Genomic DNA, 25,036 nt, shown 5'->3' on the forward strand with positions numbered 1-25,036 from the left:
TATACATGTATGTGTATGTACATATATATGCACACACATGATGATTATCCCAAAAATTATAGGGGCTTTGGAACAAATGTCTTAGGACTATCTGAATGAATATGAACAGAAGGAAAACCAGCCTATGTCTAATATTTGCATTCAACAACAGGTCACAGAATAATTTTATGAAAACCAGAACAGCATTTCAGAAAATTTTTGATACCTATTTTTTTCTTTAAAATAATATTCTAAAAAGAAATTGTCATTATTGAATATTTTTTAAAAAGATCAAGAAAACCAATATATATTGGAAGCAGGTGGTATTCTCAGTAGGATTACTTACCTCCTAGCAGTAGGATGGCAAGTGTTTCCTTCCTTCTTGACTTTAGATTATCATTTAGTCTAAATTGTCACTTGAGTATGAATTATTTTTTGAGTTTTTCTGTCCCCTACTTTGTCTATATCTAGCTACAGACCTCTCTGAAGCTCTAAAAAGGTCCACTAGGCCACTTTTTCTCAGACACTGAACTCCATTGGGCAATATATTCTCCAAGCTAAAATTCAAATAATTTATGCTTCATTCTTTTTGCACTAGAAAAATTTAACTGTCTTATTATGAGATAGGGGCAGCTGGGTGGTGCAGTGAATAGAGCACTGGCCCTGGAATCAGGAGGACCTGAGTTCAAATCCAGCTTCAAACACTTTATATTTACTAGCCGTGGGACCTTGGGCAAGTCACTTAACTGCAATTGCCCAGTCTTCCTCCCAGCAAAAAGCAAAATATATATACACACACGTTATAAGATAAAAGCTACCTGTGATTCCACGGGTATTAAAATGGTCTATTCATATTTTTGTCCCTGATCCATTATATCATTAGTAAAAGGATCATCTGGTATAGAAACGTCAATCCTTGCAGATTGGCAGCTTATCTATAACCTAGAATCTTAAAGGGGAACTGAGAGGTTAAGTGACCTTCTTCATAGCTGTACAATTAGTATGTTAGGGCTTGAACTAACTTCTTTCTGATTCAAACTGGCTGTCTATCCATACCAACCTTTTAATTTTGATAATGTTTTGAAACAACAAATGTAAATCAAATCACAGAATTTAAAGGGGGCACTAGAAATCACAATGTGCAACAAGCACTTTGAAAATTTAAAATTTTTAAATATTTTACTTTTTTTTAAGCAATTGGGGTTAAGTAACTTGCTCAAGTTTACACAGCCAGTTATTTCTGGGTGTGGTGCTAAGTATCTGAGCCCAGAATCAATCCCCAGGTCATCCCGACTCTGGGGCTGGTACTCTTACTCACTGAGCCACCTGGCCACCCCTTAATATTTTACTTTTCAAAGGCACATCAATGATAGCCTTGTTTACAATTCTAAATATGGTATAGAAACCCTTAAGTAACAAAACATGGAAATAGATTCGTATCTGGATAATCTTTTTTAACAGTGATAAAAATGAGTATAGAATATTTCTTACAGAGAGCAAGGCTAGCATCACATGCATTTCACTTTGTATTATTTTACTTCCTCCTTTTTCTATAAACAGAACTGAACTTTTTTACCCAGACTGTAGTGAAAGTGGTTTTTAACAACACTGTGGGCCATGCTAACAGTACCTGGTTAATTCTCTGGTTATCCATTGAGAGATTTAGTTAAGAAAAAAATTTAGGAATCAAAACCTCACATCCAAGAACAATGAGCATCAATACAAAAGACAGAGAATGAAGTAGCTAAGGTGTTAATGGAACTTTACCAAAAGCCAAGGAGAGTCTATTTTGGGAACAAAATTGCAGTAAGTATTAAGCCTGTGTCTGTAGGAAAGGAGCCATGAAATCAATCAGTCATCAAAGAATGTAGATACACATTTGAAGAGCATGTCTTCCCTTCATCTTACTAGTCTGAGCAGTACGATTGACAGGAGGATGCTGGGCAGCTATTTTCTATCTCCACTAAGACAAGGGGAAGGAGGCCTAAATTGCAGCATAAAATTCAGGTTAGATAAAGGAAAGAACTCTCTTAAAAAGAAAGTCCTTGGTCACTGGAATGGATTACTTAGGAGAGAGGTAGCAAATTGGGCATCAGACTAGCAAAAGTCTTGAGTGAGGCTGGCAGATGAAATCTAATTAGGAAACATTTTACAAAATAAAAATACAATGCAACATAATGTTAATTTGTGATTTTCTAAGTCAACATGCATCTGGCAGCGAATTCCTTTTGTATTTGAATTTGACACCACTGACTTGATGGGTTATAAAAACAGTCTTACTTTAAGTTGTAGCTTATACAATCTATTCATAAAAAATATTAACAATAATATTTTTGAGGTTGGTGTTGCTGCCCCCCTGCCCAACAATATCTTTCCAATAATTAGCTTGTTTTTCTCCTTGTACCTATGTTACCCCCAAATTCCCCATGTGCTCTGAATCTTTTTTTTTTTTTGCCTTTTGGAGGGCAATTGGGGTTAAGTAACTTGCCCAATGTTACACAGCGAATGCCCTGAGTCTTGACATGCAAAACAACCAGCTGCAGATGGCCACCAAAATCAGAGTATAAGTATCCCACTCTCAGAAGGGCATTTTGTAACACAACTCCAGTCCTAAGCATAATGTCCCCTCCAGCTGGAGCATGCCTTTCCAGCTGAATGGACATATATCTCTGAGCTCCCCAGTGCAGCAGTCCCATCTTTGCATGAATTGTACTTTGTGTGTGTGTGAGTGTGTGTGTGTGTATGTGTGTGTGTGAGAGAGAGAGAAAGAGAGAGAGAGAATGTATATCAGGTCCCCTTTTTCCTTTCCTCTTTCTCTTCCCCATTGTTTTCCAATAAAGCTTTGCCTTGAGCTGATTCCCATTATTTTACATAATTAGTCTCAACACTTGAACTTGTTAAGGCATTTATTTGCCCTGAATTCTCTGACTGGCCCACAGGCTTACCATTAAACATAAACCAAGTACCAGACAAGGCTTTAACCTGTTGGTCCCCTGCCACCACTGGGAACTGTGGCACTGTGAGCCCATTTGTAGAAAGCAAGGGCCAACAGAGGAATATCATCCCAGGAGGGATTCCCTTATGCCAGAGAACTGGTGCAATGCATCAGGTACTAGAATAATATTGGTAGTGTAGGCAGTTCATTAGGACAGCAATCCTCACTGGTCTAAAGTCAGGGAAATTTTACTGGGAAGCCTCAAAAGAAATTTAGAGAGGAATAACAATCACCTGCAAGGTAATATTTTCTACTGAAGGGCATCCTTCCTGCATGGTTTTTGACCTGGTTTTTGACTTGCATATCCTGGTGCTGGAAAGCTGAAGTGCAATCTAGGGTAAAAATTAAATGTCGCGTCTGAAGAAAAAATTCTGGAGGAGTCTTATTTGTCTCTGAATCAGGGTTTCCCTCTATGTCTTAGGTATAGAAGGTCCAGTGACTTGGACACCAAAGAATAGGGACACTACTTCTTCCCAGAGCAACATCAGCAATAAAACTCCTGAGTCTGGAACAGTACCTAGAGGAAGCCTATTTGGACAAGGTGATAGCCTGCAACCTCAGCCTACTCACTAGCTCTTCCTCCTCCTTCTTTTATCTCTCTCTAACTTGGGGAGGCAGATGAGAGATAAGAGGGAAGGAAATCTTTTTCCCAGTCAGCAAAAATTTATGATATCATAAACTAATTAGACATGAAGTTTGTGACTAGAATTTAATTAGTATGGATTTCCAGATTGTGGTTTGAATTTTTTTATAAGTACTGAAATGTCTTGGTGGGTTTTGGGGGTAAATAGATGCAGGGAGAAAAACGAGCTAACTGATGGAAAGATATTTTGGGGCACCCAGCCACACCTATTTCAAAAATATTATTGACATTATTTTTACATGAATAGATTCTATAAGCGCTAGTCTCCCTTAAGGGGACACTGCCATGGTGATCTCAAGAACATCAGGCCCAATCTTAAAACAATCCATCCCTTGGTCTTTGGGATCACAGTCAATTGACTGGCATATTGTTATGATCTGTCAGGTGCATTCCTCTCGGTGTGTAGGCCTTACAGAGGCAGCATCTCATGGAGAGGAAGGGGAGAATCTTTGTCTTGATAATTGAGGATAATTGTGTCAAACAAAACTGGCTTTATATTTTAAAGTGAATGGGAGAATTTTAAATTTCAAGAGAGATTATTTCTTTTGTTATTTTCATTGCCAAAGATATTTCTATTATTAAAATGGAGCTTGAGCCCTGAAAGATTTCATCTGCAGGTAGTTTGGGGATCATAGAGTACATAGTTATACACAAAAATTACTGCCCTCAGCTATATGGAAGCATATTATTAAGTTATGTTTTCAGAATCTCAATTGGAAGGGTTTGCAGAAGCCAGTCTTACTGATACATGACAAAGAATCTCCTCCACACCTCATCCCCCCCCAAAACAAAAGGTCCCCAATTACCTCCTAAGGCTGCCCATTCTACTTTCAGAAAGCTCAAATTAGTAGGAACTTCCCTTACATCAAATCTAAATTTGTGGCTTTGGAATTTCAACCCATTGTTCTGCTGTCTGGGGTCAAATAGATCCTTATTTCTACAAATTATTGAAGAAAACCATCATATCACCTCAATCTTCTCTTGTCCAGAATAAATATCTCTAGTCATGTTATAGTATAATCACAAGGCTCTTCTTCATTCTTCATCATCACCTCCAGTGCATCAATTTACTTTTCAAAATGTAGCTTCCAAAACTGAAAATAATACTCCATATGTGGTTAAAAAAAATCAGAATATAGCAAGTCTATCACTTCGCTAATGTTATGTATATAACATTACCTCTCTTGAGACAGTCCAGATTGCATTAGCTTGGGAGACTAGCCAAGAGGCAGAGTAAAAAGAAGCAAAACCTAACCCAATCTTAAATCTTCTGCAGAATAACCAGGCCAAGAAACTGAGGCCAAAGGGCAATCTGCAGTTCTGTCTCTTGGAACCTGGAGAGTCTGAAAAACAACTGACTTGGAAAATGAACCAAAGAGAGATAGTTTAAGAATCATTGGATTACCTGAAAATCATGACCCCTCCCCCAAAAAAACAAAAATACCTAGATATCTTAGAATTAGAGGACAAAATAAAAATAGAAAAAATCCACTGATAAACATCCTGAAAGAAATTACAAAATGGAAACTCAAAGAAACATCCAAACCAAAATCTAGACCTTTGAGGTCAAAGAAAAACTACTGCAGACAGCCAGAAATAAAGAATTTGTATACTGAGGAATCACAGTCAGGATCATGTAAAATTTAGTAACAACATCTATGAAGGAATGGAGCAATTATAATATGATGTTCCTTAAGGAAAAAGATAGAGATTTACAACAAAGACTATCTATACTCAGCAAAATTGAGTATATGTGGAATTTTATTTTCTATGTGGAAATATATGTGTCTTTAATGAAAGAGAGGACTTCCAAGCATTCCTCAGGCAAAGACCAGAACTGAATAGAAACTTTGAAATACAAACATAGGAGTCAGGAGAATCATAAGAAGGTAAATAGGATTAAACAAGCTTAAGGGACTAAACAAGCATGTGATATCTACATTCTAACTGGGAGAGATAATACTAGTGTCTCCTCAGAATGCTAATAGCATCAGGACTCATAGAAGAAATTAAATTAGATGATGTAGAAGTGGCTTTTTTATGTTTTGATGATCTTAAAAGAAGAAAGGAATTGGGAAAGGAATACATTGGGAGGGGAGAGGAAGAGGAAAAATGGGGGAAATTATCTCAGAAAAATCTCATGTAAGTAGAAGGCTATAATTAAAGAAAAAAGTATGGGAGGAGTGGCTGACACCTTAACGTCACTTTTATCTGAATTGGTCAAAGACAAGAATACACACACATTTTGGTGTAAAAATACATTTCACTCAACAGGGAAACAGAAGTAAAAGGGGAGACAGAGAGAGGAGGGAAAAATAAGAAGGATGGCAAATTCAGGAGGGAGATTAGTCATAAGCCAAACAAATTCTAACTACAGAAGGTATATTGTGAAGAAGGGTTTAAAGGAGAAAAAAGAAAAGGTAAGAATCTGTAATTGGTCTGTGAATGACAGAAAGAGAAGAGGGTCAGGTGAGCATTGGTGCTTGCAACCTTCTTTATAAAGAGGGGTAGGAAACAAAGAGAAGGAATGTATAAGAGAAAAGGATGGAGGGAAATACATAATTATTATAATTGTTAAAGTGAGTGGGATGAACTCACCCATAAAAGGGAAGAGGATAATGAAATAGATTAGAAAACAGAATCCATTATGTTTGGGTTTTTTTTTTTTACAGGAAACATACCCTGAAACATAAAGATTCACACACTTAAAATAAGGGACTGGATTAAAATCTATTGACTTTCAGATGAAGTATTAAAAAAAAAACTAGATCTGGAAATCTTGATCACAGAGAAGGCAAGAACAAAGATATTTGATTAAAAGCGATAAATAGGGAGATAAACATATGCTGACAATGAATATCAGTGCTAAAATATGTATGCACCAAATGGCATTGCATCCATACACTTAGATGTTGATTCATTTTGAGCTTGTCTCCCAGATCTTTTTGAGATAGTGGTCTAACAATACCTCCCCAATCTTGCAGTTCTGAAGTTGATTTTTTGAAATGACTTACTGTGGAAAAAAAAAGACACTTTCTGAACTTGGAGTAGTGGGACCTGACTTCAAAGTGAGCCCTGCCTCTTATTTCCTGGGTGACATTGATACTTCATGTCTCTAGGCCTCAGTTTCTTCATCTGTAAAATTAGAGAATTGCCCTAGAAGAACTCAAAGGTCCCTTCCAGTTCTATATGCCATTATAATTTTACATTTATTCTTCAACTTATTAGAGTTATCCCTATGTTCTAACCTATCAAAATATTCTTTGAACCTAACTTTGTCATCAGCTATGCCTCTTAGCCTTGCCTAATTTGTAAATATATATTTCATCTAATCCTATATGCAGTTTACTGAGTATGTTAAAAAAGCACAAGGCTGAGCACTCACTCTACTGGAGGTCCACTTCTGTGTTGACAGAACCATTCATGATTGAACTAGCTCTGAATCCACCTCATTTCTCTATCATTTGGCTACATCTTTTTTTTCTCTCACAAGTCATGCTATTTCATTATTGTCAAATATTTCACAAAAATTTAGATAATTACAGAATTCCCTTTATCTGCCAATATGGCCAAAAAAGGAGATGAAGTTAATCTGTTCTGAGCTAGTTTTGATGAAGTCATGCCAACTCTTTTGGTCACCATTTCATTTATCATCCTTTTAATAATATGTGAGGGTATATCCCAGGGATGGGGAATGTGTGGCCTCAAGGACACATGTGGACCTCTAGGTTCTCAAGTGCAGCCCTTTGACTGAATCCAAACTTCACAGAACAAATCCCCTTAATAAAAGTTCTGTAAAACTTGGACTCAGTCAAAAGGCCACAGCCAAGGACCTAGAAGGCCACATGTAACCTTGAGACTGCAGGTTTCTTTCCCCTGGACTATATCTCTTTTAGACCTTAATGAAGTTAAAAGTTGTAAGGGGCAAAAACAAAGTCATTGAAATATTAAAGGGAAGTATAACAGTGATTTCTCCAGCTTCCACTGTCTAAGAACAAGGTGTTACATGTTATTCCTTCTCCAAGGTTCCCTTGTACCCTTAAGGGATTTGGGGGTATATCTAGTCTCTTTTCCATTTGCTCAATCCCCCATTTATTGTGTTCTTTGAATTTTTAGGAGTCCTCTTCACCCTAATTTCATTTTACCACTTAACAGGTTGACTTTTACATAAGAATATTTGCTTCAAAGTATAGGAAGAATAAACACACAAAAACACCCCTCTTCAAAAATAAAAAAAAATTGGAAGGAATAATCCCCCTGTTAAATCACTTCAGGTTCTGGGAAGAGGAGGAGGATTCAGTTCACATCTTAACCCGGTTCCTATGTAGTGTGGTCCACCAAGTTCTAGATCTAAGTCATCTCCGGATTTTTGTCCCAGAACCCAAGCTTCTCTGGGCTTCGCTGCTGGGCTGGTCCAAGGTTTCCATGGCTTGAGCTCCTGGGGCTAGAGACTCCATTGTAGACCTGAAAAGGCCTGAAACAGAAAACAAAACAACTGAACCCCAGACAAAAACTCCAAGTCCATTTCACAAGGCCAAAGAACCTAAAGGAGGGCAGGGAGGAGGTAACCCTTTTCACCAGATGGGATCATTATGCCCATCCTCTGGATGAACTGAATCTTCACCCCCTGGACGCAGCTGGCAAGACAGAGTGAGACTAGGGAGTCCAGACTAGGGAGAATCGGGTAGTTTTAAAGATGCAGCCAGTTCTAGCTACAAAGCCATGAAAGGAACCTAGTCCACATGATCAGGGACTGCAGAATGTCTTCTTCCAGACACAGGTCTTTACCATCTCCCACATCGTACTAGGTGATTCACATACGTGCAAAGCCTGATTACAACAGCATTTCATAGATTTAAGAAGACCTCAGAAAGAAAGACCTCAGACCTTAGATCTGAGATTTAAATAGCTCAACTGCATATGAAAATTCCAGAAAGACAATTTGCCTCAAGACACAGCCTGCTTCAATATCTTTATCCCTACTAGCTCACAAAGTCCAACTGGATTCTGGGAAGTGTATATGGAGTGGTCATCATAAGTAAACATCAAGTCTTAATGGTAGGTGACAAACCTCAGAGGTAAGGCCCTGAAGGAGTCACAGAGGAGACATTTCTGGCTGTTCTGGGCTAACTGTCATTGCTGTTGCTGAAAAGAGCTCTTTAGCTAGGCATGGGGGATGAAAGAAGGAGAGAAAGAAATAGAGAATGAGGAGGGGAGAGAGAGACAGAGACAGAGAGAGAGAGAAAGAGACAGAGACAGACAAAGAGGGAGAGAGAGAGAGAGAGAGAGAGAGAGAGAGAGAGATTACATTATCATTCAAAATATTTGGAATTTGGCCCCAAACCTGTAATTTCATTGGCAGAGGGAGCTCCTTATGAAGACACTCTCCCAATGCAAATGCACATCTGTTCTGCTCTGCAATTCATAGTCTTAGTCGCTTGGAGTTAAGTGTCAGAGGTGGGTGCTACAGAGTCAACGTAGCTATTGGCAGTGTATGCACTGAAGATACCTTTGTCATCAAGGGGCCATTATAAATTATAAATTATGGTACAATGCAAAAAGTGTTGGCTTTGGAGTTAGAGGGCCTGGGTTCCAATCCACTTCTCTATAACCTTAAGTAAATCTTTGGGCCTCACTTTCCTTATCTATAAAATGAAGGTGTCCTTTCTAACTCTAAATCTATTGTCAATCCTATGATTGAGTTTTGGCCAAAAGGTCAACTTTTAGGGGTACTCACATTAAAAGTTACATAAAACGTATAACACAGAGCAGAAAGTTTCATACTTTCTGAATGTCACCTTTAAGTATTATTCAGGTACATTCTTCTTTGTGGGTATGGTCTCCTCTCACACTTTAAATTCAGTCCTCAGAAGCTATTTTTTGCCAGCTAGAAAGATAATGTTAATACCACCAAAATAAATAAAGCTCAAAATGAAATATGTCAAATAAATAAAGATTGTGGGCATGGTTTTTAGCTTATTCGTTTTTAGGAAAAGGGAGGAGGAAGGAGCAATGGCTTTATAGGTATAGCTCCTAGATTGTTCCTGCACCACAGTGCATTTGTGGAATGACTAAAGGCACCTAAAGTTGGATTCAGAATAGTTAATAGTAAGAAAACAGGAAGGAGGATCTATACAGTATTCAGTTCTATATTCGGTTCATGCTCATAATTATGATTTAAGTCAAACCTCAAGTGTTACTACCATGTCATTTTCTGGAGTAGGTATATACAGTAATTGTATTTACTTATGATAATGACACATTTGGGACTTCCCCCTCTCTTTTGGATGGAAATGAGGGCAATAACAATTATGAAGGAAATTATCTAGGTTGCTTTATCTGGTAGTAAAGTATTAGTGATTTTGGAATGTATATGGATGTCAAGAATAGCAGCAGTGTTAGCCATTTTTGCAGTCGAAATTAAGGGAAACTGAGGCACAAAGCTCCAAGCATGATCTAATAAAACATGAATTTAGCAATAAATAGGATCTTTAGCATCCTCAGAAAAGCTAAGACCATTAGGTGACGTGAGCTAGACATTTTATAGTTTGTTTTTTTGTCTTTCTTGTTCTGGAAAGTACAGAAAAAAAACAAACAGGACTTCATAGGAGTGAAAGAAGTTATGACTGGTTTAAAAGCCTAAAGCAAACAATATGATTGGTAGTATCATAGATGTGGGGGACAACATGATTGGCTGGAAATTGGGAATGTGGGACTAGTAACAACCCCTCCTTGTTGTTAAGGGATGCTGATTGATTTATGAAGCCCATCTGCATCCTGCATGGCTTGTTAATGGAACAGAGAAACAGACTTCCTGGCACCCACCTACATCTTGCAAGGCTTGTTAACAGATCTCCCTTAATTGTGGATGGGTATGCTCATTAGTAAGAAAACAGGTGGGGCTTGTAACAACCCCTCCTTGTTGGAAAGAGAGAGCTTATCATCACAAAAAGGAGAGATATTAAAAACATGTTCAGAGCCTTCAATGGCAGCAAGCTTGGCAGCTGCATCAGCACCATTGTTCCCTCTTGATACAGGGTCAGTTCCACCAGTGTGGGCAGGACAATGGACAATGGCCAGGACAGCAGTCTGATCTTTGATAAAATTTGCCATAGCAATGATCTTACTGGTAGATGTCAAAAACACCTCTCAGTAGCCAAAGTATTCCAACATTATGGAAGATACCAAATGTATACTGTGAGTCAATATAGATTGTGGTTTTGGCTAGTTGACATGCCTCCAAGGGCCACAAGCTCAGCAGCCTGGGCACTGAGACAAGAGGGCAGCGAAACCTCCCAGACAGTGTCACAATCAGAAATAACAATGGTGCCAATGTAGTGACACCATCTCCCATAAACAAAACAGTCAGGATTTTACAAGAAAGGCTTGAGTTCAGCAATGAAGTAAGAGGGTCTTCAAACTAAACTGAACCAAACCCAACCTCAATTCAACTCAACTCAACCAAAACTTAATCTCAAGCCTTCTCTACAAAAAGGGTGATGGTGCCCCCAATCTGGATACAGGGAAATACTCTAACTACCCCAGAATCAGGCTAAGCAGAATAATAACATAGTGGGTGTGGAGTGGGTCAAATGTTTCAATGATTTACCCAAGGTCATACAACTTACTCTGTAATATAGTGTAGTATAGCCAACTGTTTTAAGGTCCTTTCCCCCTATTAAGTCATATTTTAAGCTTCAGGAAGGATGAGAAAATGATTTACCTAAATGTTGTACCTCCCTCAGTACTTAGTACAGTTCTCTGTACACAATGAGCACATTAAGTGCCTAGTTAATTGTTTTGTAATTGTCACTTCCTTCTTATGTATGCTTTGGGCAAGATGGATTCCGAGATAATATCTGTTGGAGATGGTTCTAACATAGGCATTCTCCTAATTCAAATTCAAAACTGGAATGAACTGAGACACAAACCTTTATTAAAGGGAGGTTTACTTGGCCCTAACTTGGCAAGAATATGCAAAAAGGATGTAGTAGAAGCTCTTCATTTCTTTGGGCAAAGCCCCCCTCACCTGTGCATCTAGTCAGCAGGGCAGGGACATGGTAACTCATGGTCTTCAGAAATCCACCAAACTGGAAGGGAACCTGACTGCTTATGGATGAGAGTTTTTATGCCCTTAAGTTACCAGGAAGCTGCCTCAGGGAAATAGAGGCTAGTCAGATTCTGGCAATACTTTGTCTCCTTTTAGGAAAAATTAATCCTTGTTTTGGAAGAGTAAGAGGAGGAGTGGACTTACCCATGTTGTGGGGAAATGCTGGTGAATAATAGTTCTATCACAACTCCCGATTGTCACATGTTGGTTCTAAGTATTTATCCCATATGACACAAGAGATAATGCTTTTACCTCCACAAGACCCCAAAGGTCAGTTTTAGATTGAGGAAGTGGGCACTGTTTTCAGAATGCACCCCTGCTGCTGAGGGATGATCAGTGCTAAGGATGGCAAATTCTTTTAAACAATGAGTATGTAATGGGAGCACATTAGCAGATAGCATCTCATATGGAGGGTGCTTCAGGGCAAATGGAAACTCTCCAGGTTGGGGAGAATCATGAAGATATGTAAAGGAAGCATTTTGGAGAGAGTGTGTAACCTGTGTAGACATGCTGTAGCTGGCTTGGTTAGTTAAGCTTGTGGCTATGTGGTTGGACTTAGCATCTTCCAAAAAGGCTGGGTTAGCTTCAGCACTTGCTTTACCTCCTTGTCTTCAGCTGTTCTCTGCTTGGTGTGGCATCTAGTGAGAAACCATGCTCAAGAGGAAGGGCTTTGCGTCTTCTTGCTGTGAAGCCCCATCAGATGCTCCATCTGGGACCTTCTCTCAGGATTCAGAGGCCTTTATGTTCATTCTTGTCCATTCTAGATGCATGGGCTCTGACCATGGGAAAACAGGTCACAGGAATCCAGGAGCTGGAATCTAGGTTGAGCATTGTAGCCGGCCCGACAGTAATACCCTGAGGAATAAGGAACATTCTTTAGGAAGGACCTTTGGGACTCTAGCTCAGCTGAACAACTCATCCAACAGTTGCGTATCCAGCATGGACTTCATGGGCCTGATTCTATATAGGAAGTGACCTAAGTTTTGAGTCTACTCTCCCAAGAGACTGAGGTGATACAGGGAATTGGAAAAACTTGTTCCCACTATGCTTGTGAAGTAAAGAAAATATTTCTATGTAAGATCCATCTATATTAAGTGATTAAATGCAATTGGGGTGCAAGTCACTGTCCCTTAACTAATTAAAGGAAATGGTAACCGCTTTAAGTCTTGTCGCTGTATACATATAATAAATCTGGTATAGAGTAACTCCTCTTTCTCTAGTAGAAAATATATTTTCTATTTATACTGAACGTAAAAAATATTTTCTTATTCTAAAACTACTGATATGATTGCAAAGGTTGCTCCTTGAGTCAGAACTGGGGAGGAGAACCTGAGTGATAGAGAACCTATAAGTGGTCCACGCTGGTGACTGAGCCAGATCATTTAGGCCTATGCCTATTAGTGAACAGAGGTATCATACTTAACATGTGAGACAGGAACTTAGCAGTCCAAAAGTCAGGAAAGTTTTGAGACAGGCAAAGAAAATGTCTAGGGGCGGTTAGGTGGTGCAGAGAATAGAGCACTGGCCCTGGAGTCAGGAGGACCTGAGTTCAAGGATTTCCTTAGACACTTAACAGTTACTAGCTGTGTGACCTTGGGTAAGTCACTTAACCCCAACTGCCCTGCTTCCCCGCTCCAAAAAGCAAAAAAAAAGAAAAGAAAATGTCTAAAATGAAAACATAAAATTCACCATTTCCCAAACCAAACTCACAATTTTCCTCCCCAAACTTGTTTGATTTCCTGACTACTCTCAACTCATGATAACAATATCCTTATAGTCACTGAGGCTTGAAACCTTATCTTTGATTCTTCTTCTCTCTTGCCCCTATAGTCAACCACTTGCCACTTACCAATTGCCCTGTCTCTACATTGTAGAGACATTTGTTCCTTTATCTTTCTTCCCATTGACATCATCAGAGGCAATGTTTCCCAGGTAGGCTATGGAAATAGCCTTCTTTCTTTAAAAAATCTATATCTATTTTTAGCCTTTCATTTAAAAAAATTAGTTCCAAATTCTCTCCTTCCTTCCCATCCTTCCCCCTACCCATTGAAAAGGCAAGCAATCTCTTTGAGATACAGACCGAGTAGTGGTATTATCGTGTTAAAAGGTATGCCCAGTTTTATAGCCCTTTGGGAATAAGGACAGAGTTGCTCTCCAGAATGGTTGGATCACTTTACAACTCCACCAAAAGTGAATTAGTTTCCCAACTTTCCCATATCCTCTCCAATATCTGTCATTTTCCTTTTCTGACATATTAGTCAAGCTGATAAGTTTGCGATGGTACCTCAGAGTTGTTTTAACTTTAATTTCTCTAATCCATCATGATTTCAAGTATTTTTTCACATGACTATAGAAAGCTTTGATTTCTTTTGAAAACTGCTTGTTCGTGTCTTTTGACCATTTATCAATTGGGGAATGACTCATTCCCATAAATTTGATTCAGTTCTCTATATATTTGAGAGATGAGACCTTTATCAGAGGAATTTGCTATCAATTTTTTCCCATTTTTCACTGGCGAAGTATGAAAACATGATATGTAAATGCAAACTTCCCTTCCCTGGGTTCTTCCTATGTAAAAAATTAAGACATGAAATACTTAACAGGATTCAACAGCCATTTCACCTTACACCACAGCTCTCCTCTACCTAAACAGCTTCCTCACCATCTGTGTCTTTTAGCAAGCTGGGTCATGGTTTAGGCTCATCTTCCTGGCAGTGGTCTTCTTCTCTGAGAAGGGTATAGTTGCAGAAAATTCCTCCAGCTGCCAGTCAGCTCTGACTAAAGAATCCAGGAACTCAAAAACTCCTGAAATAGTTATGTACACACCTCGCCCCCACTCCCACTAGTCCATCTTCTATTATTGTCTATGTTCAGGAAGAGAAATACCAAACAGAAGAAGTTGGAGGCTGAAGGTGCAGTTTCACATACGTCTAGGTCCACACATGTGTTCTCCCTGCTATATTTGAGTAGCCACCATAGCTGCTGCAGGATGGAGAAGAGAGGTGTTATTCACCTCTACAGGAAGTCCAAAAATTTCAGAGACCCTACATGCTCAGTATATGGGAAGAGAGAGGAGAGAGGGAGGAATCATGCTTTATTAAAGTCTACCAAGTGGATTGCTTTTCCTGGTTCAGTGGACAATACTCTCATTCATAACTCTACAATGAGCAGGGAAAGACACATCTGAATGTTCATGTCTTATATAGGGTTAAGCACATACTTCATTGGGAATGTATTATCATGTTAATTGACTTATGAATTTACTTCAAACAAACTATTTAGACCAGCACAAAATAGACAAAGGGTAAAAGTAGAAACCATGCGGACCATCAGAGGAAAGAATAAGGAATACAAAAGCAAAGTAAATTTGGGCTATCTTTAAATCCAAGAGAGAATTATTTTGGATATTAAAAGTTATTGGATATATGTATTTTAAAAACTACATATCGATAAGTTCCACTGATCTGAAACAAAATTTAATGCTGGAATCACTTTCTAAAATCTTATGTTTTCCAGGAATTTTAATGTTCTCTTATTACCTAATCCTCTAATTCTTTCTAGGATATCTCAGTTACCTAGAACTTGTGCAATTTAAAATAATTTTTACTAAAACTGGATGTACCTTCAACATTTGGTTTTTAATAGATGGTAAGTTACATATGAATTGTTGCTGCTTAAGAATTTTGGAATCATAGATCCTATATACAAACATTAACCTCAAACTCTACTTTTGAAAACATCCTCTTGCCTCTTTCTGCCAAATGTTACAGAAACACACTATGGCACATTTATTTAATGCCTTGCCACATTGAAGATGTGGAAACTGAAGGAATGTCTATCAATTGGAGCCTGGTTAAATAAGTTATGGTATATAAAAATGATAAATTACTATTTTGCTACAAGAAATGACGAAGGAGATGGTTTCAGAGAAACCTGGGAAGAGATATAAACTGAAGCAAAGTGAAGCTAAAAGAACCAGGAGAAAATTCATATAATAATGACAACATTGTAAAGACAACTCTGAAATACATGGAAACTGAGAAACACAGCAGACAACCACAATACATGTCCCACACTGATGTTCACTTGTAATTCACCATGGTTTCTAGAAGCTCGTCCTCCTGAAAGATCAAATCAAGTCTACAACTCATGCCAAAGTATTCCCTGTCCCTGGGGCCCCTCCTTCCCTCTAAATGGAGAGGGTGGAGGGTGTGCATCAGTAGGCTTCTCCAAGATGCTCTATTTAAGAAGGGGACCTAGGGAGACACCTCATCATTTTCCATTTGGCTACAAGACTTCATCATGTCCCAATAGTCAAGATACGCTACACTATTCCCCTTTTCATATGTAAGAGGAGCTGGAGAAGGAAATGACAAACCACTTCAATATCTTTGCTAAGAAAACTCCCAAATGGACAACAACAATGCAGGAATGCAGAAATTTTGTTGTTGTAGTTGTTATAAACCCTCATTTTCCTTCGACAATTTGGAACCCTATGTTTGACATGTTTGTAACAAAGGTTTTTCTTGCCTTCTGATTAGGGGGTTGTTTGGGTCAGGAAGAGAGATAGGAGGAAGAGAAGGTTCATCTTCATTTGACAATAAAATAAAATTTGATTTAAAAAATGGCTTGCCACATAAATGGAAAAGTAATTACTTTGTGACTTTGTCATGGTATCCCTTATATCTACACTTGTAATGCATGTAGACAGAATGATGCTCATTTATTTTCTAAACTGTCATTATATAATCTTATTTTATTAGTCATCTCTCATGCCTGGAGTGCTCTCCCTCCTCATCTCTTTCTCCTGGCTTCCCATACTTTCAAGTCCCAATTAAAATACCATCTTCCTATAGGAAGCCATTCCCAATTCCTCTCAATTCTAGTACCTTCTCTCTATTAATGATTTCCTACTTATCCTGTATATACCTTGTATGCACTTATTTGTAATAAGTAATATAAGTATTACTTATTGAAAGTAGGTTAAATATATATTACATCCATTCTTCAGACAGGAAGTTCTACTGATCAAATCATAAGATAATTATGTATCTAATTTACTTAGAATAGTATATAGAATAATACTTTGTATTAGGAAAGGTATTAAGGTTTACTCCATCAGCTCTTATCTGATTTCTCTCATAAATAGCTACCTAATCTGTAAAATGATGCTGATAGTTACAGAGATAATGAACATAATAAATGAATAATTTATTTTTCTACCACAGCAAACTTTCAAGCTTCCATACTATAGATTTGTGAATTATCGAGGGCATTATTTCCAAACCAAGTATGATTGTCATTAGATAACTTATTTGATTCCATACTTTTCTTCATGCTTCTACAATTTTGGATCTATTTCACAGCTGGATCTATTCTCAGATACTCTCAAGGAATCATTATGAGAGAAAAATTGTTGCTCTAAATACAGCATAGCAAGATAGTACCTCATTTTCTTTGGACAATTTGGAAGATTAGAAGAGGTACTGAAGAATACAGTAGAAATGCTGGTTCACTGGTATTGAGCCTATTAGGGATATTGTTGCAAATTGGTACAGCATGTCTTTTTTAGATACTTTTTCTGTACAAACAACCAAAAATTGTCTAGAGAAAATTTGTAATTTCCAGAATAAAGCTGAAGGCAGGCTGCAATTGGCTGCAACTGAGTACTGTGAATGATTTTCCTCTTTTTCCTGTGATATAACTAAAGAGTTAATCAAAGACAATGAGCTTTGAGACCTCCTCAGAGAGAGAAATCAGGAGGATTCAGAACTTCCAGGACCTTAAGGGTCATCCTAAGAATGTAAGTTGGACCTGGAACAGAAGTAAGAGACAGTCTGTTTCCAGTAACAATCCAAGGTGTGAACAGTCTGTAGAACTTTGAATCTACTGAATAGTTTCCCCCCAAAAGCTGAGTATGTCTCATAACTCTTTTAAATAAAGTTTAAAAAGAAGTCAGAATACTCTAGAATCAAATCATTTTCTTATTTGAGTGGAATTTTCTGGGTGACTCTGCCTTGCATAAATATTACAGAAATATCCTGGTTTCTGCTCTGACATCTGCCTCTAGAATCTTGAAGCAATGCAGGGATATAATCAGGAATCATACCTGTGGAGAAACAGGTCTTCTTTTATGTCACCTGTATTGTTGCCTATATATATATATATATATATTTTTTTTTTTTTCTTTTAAGGATTACCTGAAGTAAGTTAGCCTAGTGACTGGTCTGACAGGTCTAGTTCTCTTGTCAGTGATTGATCCTAGACCCGACTTAGTATTCTTTATGGGCTTATTATCAGAATCATAGCTTTGTTTATCTACTCTTGGGCTGGCTGTTGGTATTTATATCAGTCAGGATGGTCATTTTTATTGATCACTGAGACTCAGGAGCACCTGTACTCACTTTGGACACTACTGGCAGTGGTTTATGTGTATGCATAGTTCTGTTGACATTAAATATATGAGGGTCATGTACAAAGCCCTGGCTGGATCTCTGTGATTCAATTTTACCTGCATTCTCTGGATCCACAATGCCTGTCTGTAAAAGGCTCTGTATTTGTTGCTCCATCTGGAGGAGGAACTGAGCAGGCTTTTCTCCTTTGTGCTGCATAGCATTCGAGCACCTTAAATGCAACATAGCCAAAAGTGAACTCATTTGCCTTTTTCCCCTAAACCCTCCCCACCTCCAAAATTTCCTGTTGCTGTCCAGAGCAACAACATCCTCCCATCCCCCAGGATTATAGCCTAAGCATCATCCTCAGCTCCTCATGCTATCCAGCGCTGTTCTCCTGGCCCCATATCCAATTGTCAAGGTATGTACTTTTACCTTTGTCGCATCTCCCCAATATTCCTCCTTCTCTCTTCTGATATTGCCACCACCCTAGTCCAGGTTGGTCTTCATCATCTCATGCTTGCACTATCGTAATAGGCTTCTGGTCGATCTGCCTGTCTTAGCTCTTTCCCTACTCCAATACATCCTCCATTCAGCTGCCAAAGTACTTTCCCTAAAACATAGGTCTGACCATTTCATCTCTTTCCACCCCCCAAAAACTCCTATAAAATACAAATTCCTATATTTGATGTTCAAAGACCTTCATTAATCTAACCTCCCCCCCCACACACACATGCATCTTTTCAGTTTTCTTACATCTTGGTCAAACAAGATACTCCATCTCTCAGCTCTGGGGATTTTCTCTGGTCATCTCTCATGCCTGGAGTGCTCTCCCTCCTCATCTCTTTCTCCTGGCTTCCCATACTTTCAAGTCCCAATTAAAATACCATCTTCCTATAGGAAGCCATTCCCAATTCCTCTCAATTCTAGTACCTTCTCTCTATTAATGATTTCCTACTTATCCTGTATATAGCTTGTGTGCACTTATTTGTTTGCTTATTCTCCCCTCCCCTCCATTATTTTGTGAACTCCTTGAGGGCAGGGACTGTCTTTTGCCTCTTTGCACGGTGTTTGCCCTTCATAAATAGTTATTGACTGACTGACAAAATTAACACAGAAATCTTTTGATCTACCCCCTTGAAAAGTCTAAGCTAAAGTTTGTACATAAATTAATTCCAAGAAACATCTAGCCTTACCTCTAGGAGGCAGCTCCCTGCTATTGCAGTTACCCCCTCCTAGGCTGTCTGTCAGTCTCATCACTTTGTCTGGCTCAAAGGTCTTCTGTCATTCCAGGCATTTTAGTGACTATCCAATGCAAACTTCCCAGCATTGTTCTTAGGAACATGACACATGCCTAGAGAAAATGCAAACTTTGGGCTTATAGTATTTGTCTCTTATAGGATATATTAAACAGCTAGGTGGCACAGTAGATAGAATTCTGGGCCTGGAGTCAGGAAGATTAATTTTCATGAGTTCAAATCTGATCTCAGATAATTACTAGCTGTGTGATCCTGGGAAAGGCACTTAACCTGGCTGGCCTCAGTTTCCTTATCCATAAAATGAACCAGAGAAGGAAAAGGCAAAGCACTGGATTTTTTTTAGCCAAGAAAACCCCAAGAATCACAAAGAGGTAGACATGACTAAATAATGATTGAACATAGGATATATGACCTCAGTCTTAGTCATAGATGAGGTAGAATTCCTAGATTTAATTATTACATTCAGAATCTGTAGAAATGCCTCCTTTAATAAGATTGGCAACTCCCCATCCTCAGAGGGTGGACTAATATGAAATTTCAAGCAATAACTCCCTACTGTCAATTCTTCGGGCATATATATTTCGATGGTCAGAATTCTCAAGCAGGACTAGAAAAACTTCCTGAGTTTTCTCATCTACCTTAACCTCAGTGGCCTTCATTATACACTCTTCCAATCCTTCTACTTTTCTGTTCAGAAGCCTTAAAATATACTCATTCTGAAAGTATAACTCTACTCCTAATCTTAGGAAACATCTATGTTTTTCAACTATAAAGGTAAGACAGTGCTTCTCAATTGCCTTGGCTCTCATTGTTTCTAAAGATTGCTCTCCGTGTGTCCATAATAATATACAAACAGAAATGCAATTAATAAATGTATAGCAGCAATGGTCTATTGGATTAATATCCCATGCTTAAAAATACAATTGTAAAAACAAAAAGCATGGATTAGAATTTTTTAAACTGTACCAATGACTTTCATATATCAACATAAAGCAATTAATTGTGCTTACAGTAGCATTCAGATGTTTAAGACATATACAATATCAACAAATTCAAGAAATGTATAAGAGGGGCAGCTAGGTGGCACAGTGAATAGAGCCCTGGAGTCAGGAGGACCTGAGTTCAAATGTGATCTCAGACAATTGACACACTAGTTGTGTGACCTTGGGCAAATTACTTAACCCCAATTGCCTTGCCTTCCCCCCTCCAAAAAAGAAAGAAATATATAACAGTATTTTTATGTTAATATTATGTTAGTATGAAACCAAGCCCACTTTGGATAAATGTATTATACTTCCAAAAAAATCCAATAAGACAAAAATTTAAATTACATTAAAAAAACAATTCCAGGTTCAAATCCTGCCTCAGACACTTAACACTTACTAGCCCTGTGACCCTGGGCAAATCACTTAACCCCAATTGCCCTACCTTCCCCCCTTCCAAAAAAAAAGAAAAAAACCCCACCAATTTCAGGATGCCACAAGGAAGAAACAAAATTTTATATGAAAATATACTTTCTGTAAAGAGAAAATAAAAGAAAAATAAATACAAACAAAATAGGATTTTTTCCCCAGTATGAAAAGTCAAAATGCCTGTCTGAGACAAAAAATTAAAAATGGCCACAAAAAAAATTTGCCAAAAACTCTCTAAGTCAAAGAAATTTTCCCATCACCTCAAATTGCTTGCCTGAAAGGCTAGGTTAAAAAAAAAATTCATTTAATTGAAGGAGATTCCCTCAGGACTAACAACCAAAAAATCATTTGGGGGTGATCCTTTTTGGAAAGCTGCTCTCAAAAACCAAAAATAAAAATAATAGCTAATATGGACATTTAAACTATAAATAAATCAGGTGGCTTATAGAAAATAATTTCTATTTAAATTCATTCCAAGTCAGCAAAAGTATAAACAAACCTGAAAATTACAGGCCTCATTAAATTGAATGCTAGATCTTTTAGTTGCTACTCAATACAAGCCAGAAGTGATTTGGGAGAAAAAGCTCTACTTAGTACTCCATTCAGAAAACAATGGGCTTCTCTTAAGGAAAAATACTGGAGAACTACAGTAAAAGAAAAATTTCCACAACTTTTAGGGGGGGGGGAAACCTAACAACAACAAAAAACTCCACATTTCTTTTTCAAAAAGAAATAACTAGGAGTTTTAGTGATATTCTTGCAAACAGAGTCTCACCTATAGGGCATGTTTTTTTTTTTTTTGCCAACAGTCATGTGTGTCCAAATGGGTCTGTGTAGATGTGTCTCACAGGGAGGCAAGAATAGATGTCTAGAATCTCCTTCCTTTACCCTTCTCCAAGGGAGACTTTAATTCCTGAGAAGAGGTAGGAGCCAGATTCAGATCACTTCTGTTTTTCAGAGAGAGAGGGTATACTGGGCTAGGATTATATTTATAGAATTTTATAGAAATATTTACGTTGTATTTTTTCAGTAATGTCTAGCTTTTTATGACCCATTTTGGGGCTTTTTTTGGCAGAGACTGGAGTGGTTTGCCATTTCCTTCTCCAGCTCATTTTACAGATGAAAAAATGAGGCAAACAGGTTTAAGTAACTTGCTCAGGGTCACAAAAGCTATTAAAATCTGACTTGAATGCAGAAAGATGAGTCTTCCTGATTTCAGGCTCAGAACTCTATCGCATTCACCACCTTGCTATCCCAGAAATATTTATAGGAATTACATAAATTTATAGAAATATATTTATAGAATTATGTATACATATAAAGGACATAGATACATATTTAACTTTCATGTATATGCTTATGTGTATAATTCTAGCCATAGATAGAGATTAGACATAGATATGTGCTCCCTTAAATAATATGAGTCTAGAGCAAATAATTTTTAGGTTCAAACTGTAATCTTGATCATTATTATTATGGGGAAGACCACAAATTATATCATCCAAGGCTGGCCCCTTCTCATGGGATGCTAGTTCTATAATGAACATACATAAATAAACCCATTTATCCAAATAGATTGAAAACAGAAATTAGAAAAAATATACATATGATAATATTTGCTAGAAAATACACAGTATATTAGTTTTCCCATTGGGAGCAAGATAACTGCTCAACCAAGAGGGAGATGAGATCACCAATGAGTGATTCCTCATTCAAGAAATCACTAGTATAGTAAGCTGGGATAGGGACATGACTGAATTTGCCAGCTAGTCTGTATCTTGTCTTCAACCCAGGGTCTTTCTCTCCCTTCAAGTATCTGAAGAGAGTCTGGAATCATATGTCTTCTCTCCCAAAGCTGGAAGCAAGAAGATGAGGTTGTCCCTTCTCTTTAGCTTTCACCAGCTCCACTTCTCAAACAGGCATAAAACTTTGAGTAATCAGTCTCCACCAAATAGGAGAATCATAAGCAAATGGCTCCTTGAGCCAGAGGTTCAAAGGTAATGGGATATAATCATGCAATAAGAGATGACAAAGCTGAAATGCTGACTTCTTTAGACAGAGGTTCAAACCACTGTCCTAACTCAGTTTGGTGTATTCCTAGGTAATCTCCATCCTCTTTCACTGCACTCCCCCTTACACACAATTGATTAATAGACATCGTGCACAGATTCTTTATGACTGGACATTATTTAAAGAAGACAAAAATTCAGACAATAGAAACAGCTTAAAGAAGTAGAGTACCGGGGCAGAGCCAAGATGGCGGAGTAGAAGCAAGAAATAGAATACCAATGGCAAGAGGCATGTGGGAACAGAGTTAACGCTTATCATTCTTCTCGTGATCTTCCATGAGTGGTCATCGTTAGCATCTATCAGAATGTTACACTTTCCCTTTATCCTCCAATAGTTGTTATTATTTCTCCTTGGTGGAGAATTCATTGTAGGAGTCAAGCCTACAGTACATAAAATCTTGTCCCTTGTCTTTGATCACCGTCATTGCCACCCTTCTCCTCAGTGGTATCTTTTATAGGGGATAAGTGGAGGTGGGAGGAGGACGCTGCTGTTGCCAATCTTCATTCATTCAAAGAATGAAGAAGAAGAAACCTTCCTCATGCTCAAGAAGCAAGAGTCTTAGTCTCTTCCAGAGAAGAAAGGAAACACTGTACGAGAATCTAATTTCCAGAGTTCACAGTTAGTTTTCTTCCTTTCTGGAAAGAAAAATCCATGTGAATACCTAATTATAGTTCTATGTGGGCATGTCCATGTTTATTGGCATTTGGATAGTTCATCATAAAAAAAGTTTAATCTAATTGAATTGTATTTCACTAACTATCCTTTTAATTGCACATTTTAGAATTTTACTAGGAATCAAAACCAAACTCACTGGTCTATGATTTTATAGACTCCATTCTCTTTCTTTTTTTTTTTTTTTTGAAAATTGGGTTGTTGGGGGTGGCTAGGTGGTGCAGTAAATAGAGCACCGACCCTGGAGTCAGGAGGACCTGAGTTCATATCCAGCCTCAGACACTTAACACAAAAACTAGCTGTGTGACCTTGGGCAAGTCACTTAACCCCAAATGCCCTCCCAAAAAGGCAAGAGAAAAAAAAGAAAATTGGGACATTGAATGGTATGTACTTTGATTATCATAGTTTTTGTTATTTGATATAATTATCATACTATTCTAACAATAACCAAGTCATACTTACATTTTTTGTGGCCACTGAATTCTTTACTCTCTTTTCTTTGAAGATGTTAAATAATAATAATTAAATTATTATAGCTGCATATTTAAGTAGAATAGCCAATACTACTTCTTAGTAGGTATTATCTCAGTTTACCTATTTGATGCTATGGCATTGAAACTGCCTTTCACATTCAGGTAACCATTATAGTCAATAATTTGATTACTCTTAGTTTAAAAAAAATTGTTTTGAGGAGCAGATGGACTTCATATTTACCTGGAAAGGCTTATATGAACTGATGCTTAGTGAGAAGAGCAGAACCAGGAGAAATTTGTATACAATTATAGACATAATGTATGTGTGATGACCAACTTTGATAGACTGGACTCTTCTCAGCAATGCAGGGTTATAAGTCAACTCCAAAAGACTCATGATGGAGAGAGATGTCTACACTCAGAGAAAGAACTAGAAAGAACAGAGTCTGAATCCAGATTGAAGCAAACTACCTGCTCTCTTTCTTTTTCTTGTTTGGTTTTGTTTTTTCCTCTTTCCTATTGTTCATTGTTTATTCCATCTGATACAGTCCTAGATCTTATACTTGATTGTATGCCGTCATGGGAGGAGGGAGAGGAGGAAGGAGGAGAAAATTTGAAACTCAAGGAATTGTGGAACTGAATCTTGTAAACTAAAAGTAAACAAACAAAGATTTTAAAAAATTATGTTTTTAGGTTAACTTCTTTATTCATGTTATATAAAAATAGTAAAATTTCTTATCATATATATATACATATGTATCATAAGAGCATATAATAAATTCAATTTTCTGAATTTCCTGACATGTTTTTTTCCTATTTAGTACCTACATGCACATGGAATTGTCCATCGTGATCTTAAACCTGAGAATCTTCTCTATGCAACTCCAGAACCAGATGCACCACTCAAAATAGGTAAGAAACAACCCTAATGACTTATTTCTCTTCTTTTTATAGGGAGATAAATGTTTTTAGTAGGATGTAAAGTATTTCTTCTCTCCAGTAATTCATGGATTATTTTGAATCTTAGAAGA

At 37.7% G+C, this 25,036-nt stretch overlaps 1 protein-coding gene across 1 annotated transcript in view; it reads left to right on the forward strand.

Annotated features, from left to right (window-relative positions):
- CAMK4 (calcium/calmodulin dependent protein kinase IV) overlaps nucleotides 1-25,036 on the forward strand; it is a 219,255-nt gene that overhangs the window by 140,961 nt on the left and 53,258 nt on the right. The window contains exon 6 of the mRNA XM_069096101.1: nucleotides 24,827-24,917. Coding sequence (XP_068952202.1) covers nucleotides 24,827-24,917 — 91 coding nt within the window. The remainder of the gene's footprint in view (nucleotides 1-24,826; nucleotides 24,918-25,036) is intronic.

This window comes from Petaurus breviceps, unplaced genomic scaffold, assembly GCF_028583685.1.
Source record: "Petaurus breviceps papuanus isolate PSGF00001 unplaced genomic scaffold, PetGlider_PUasm1.0 229, whole genome shotgun sequence".
Lineage (NCBI taxonomy): Eukaryota > Metazoa > Chordata > Mammalia > Diprotodontia > Petauridae > Petaurus > Petaurus breviceps.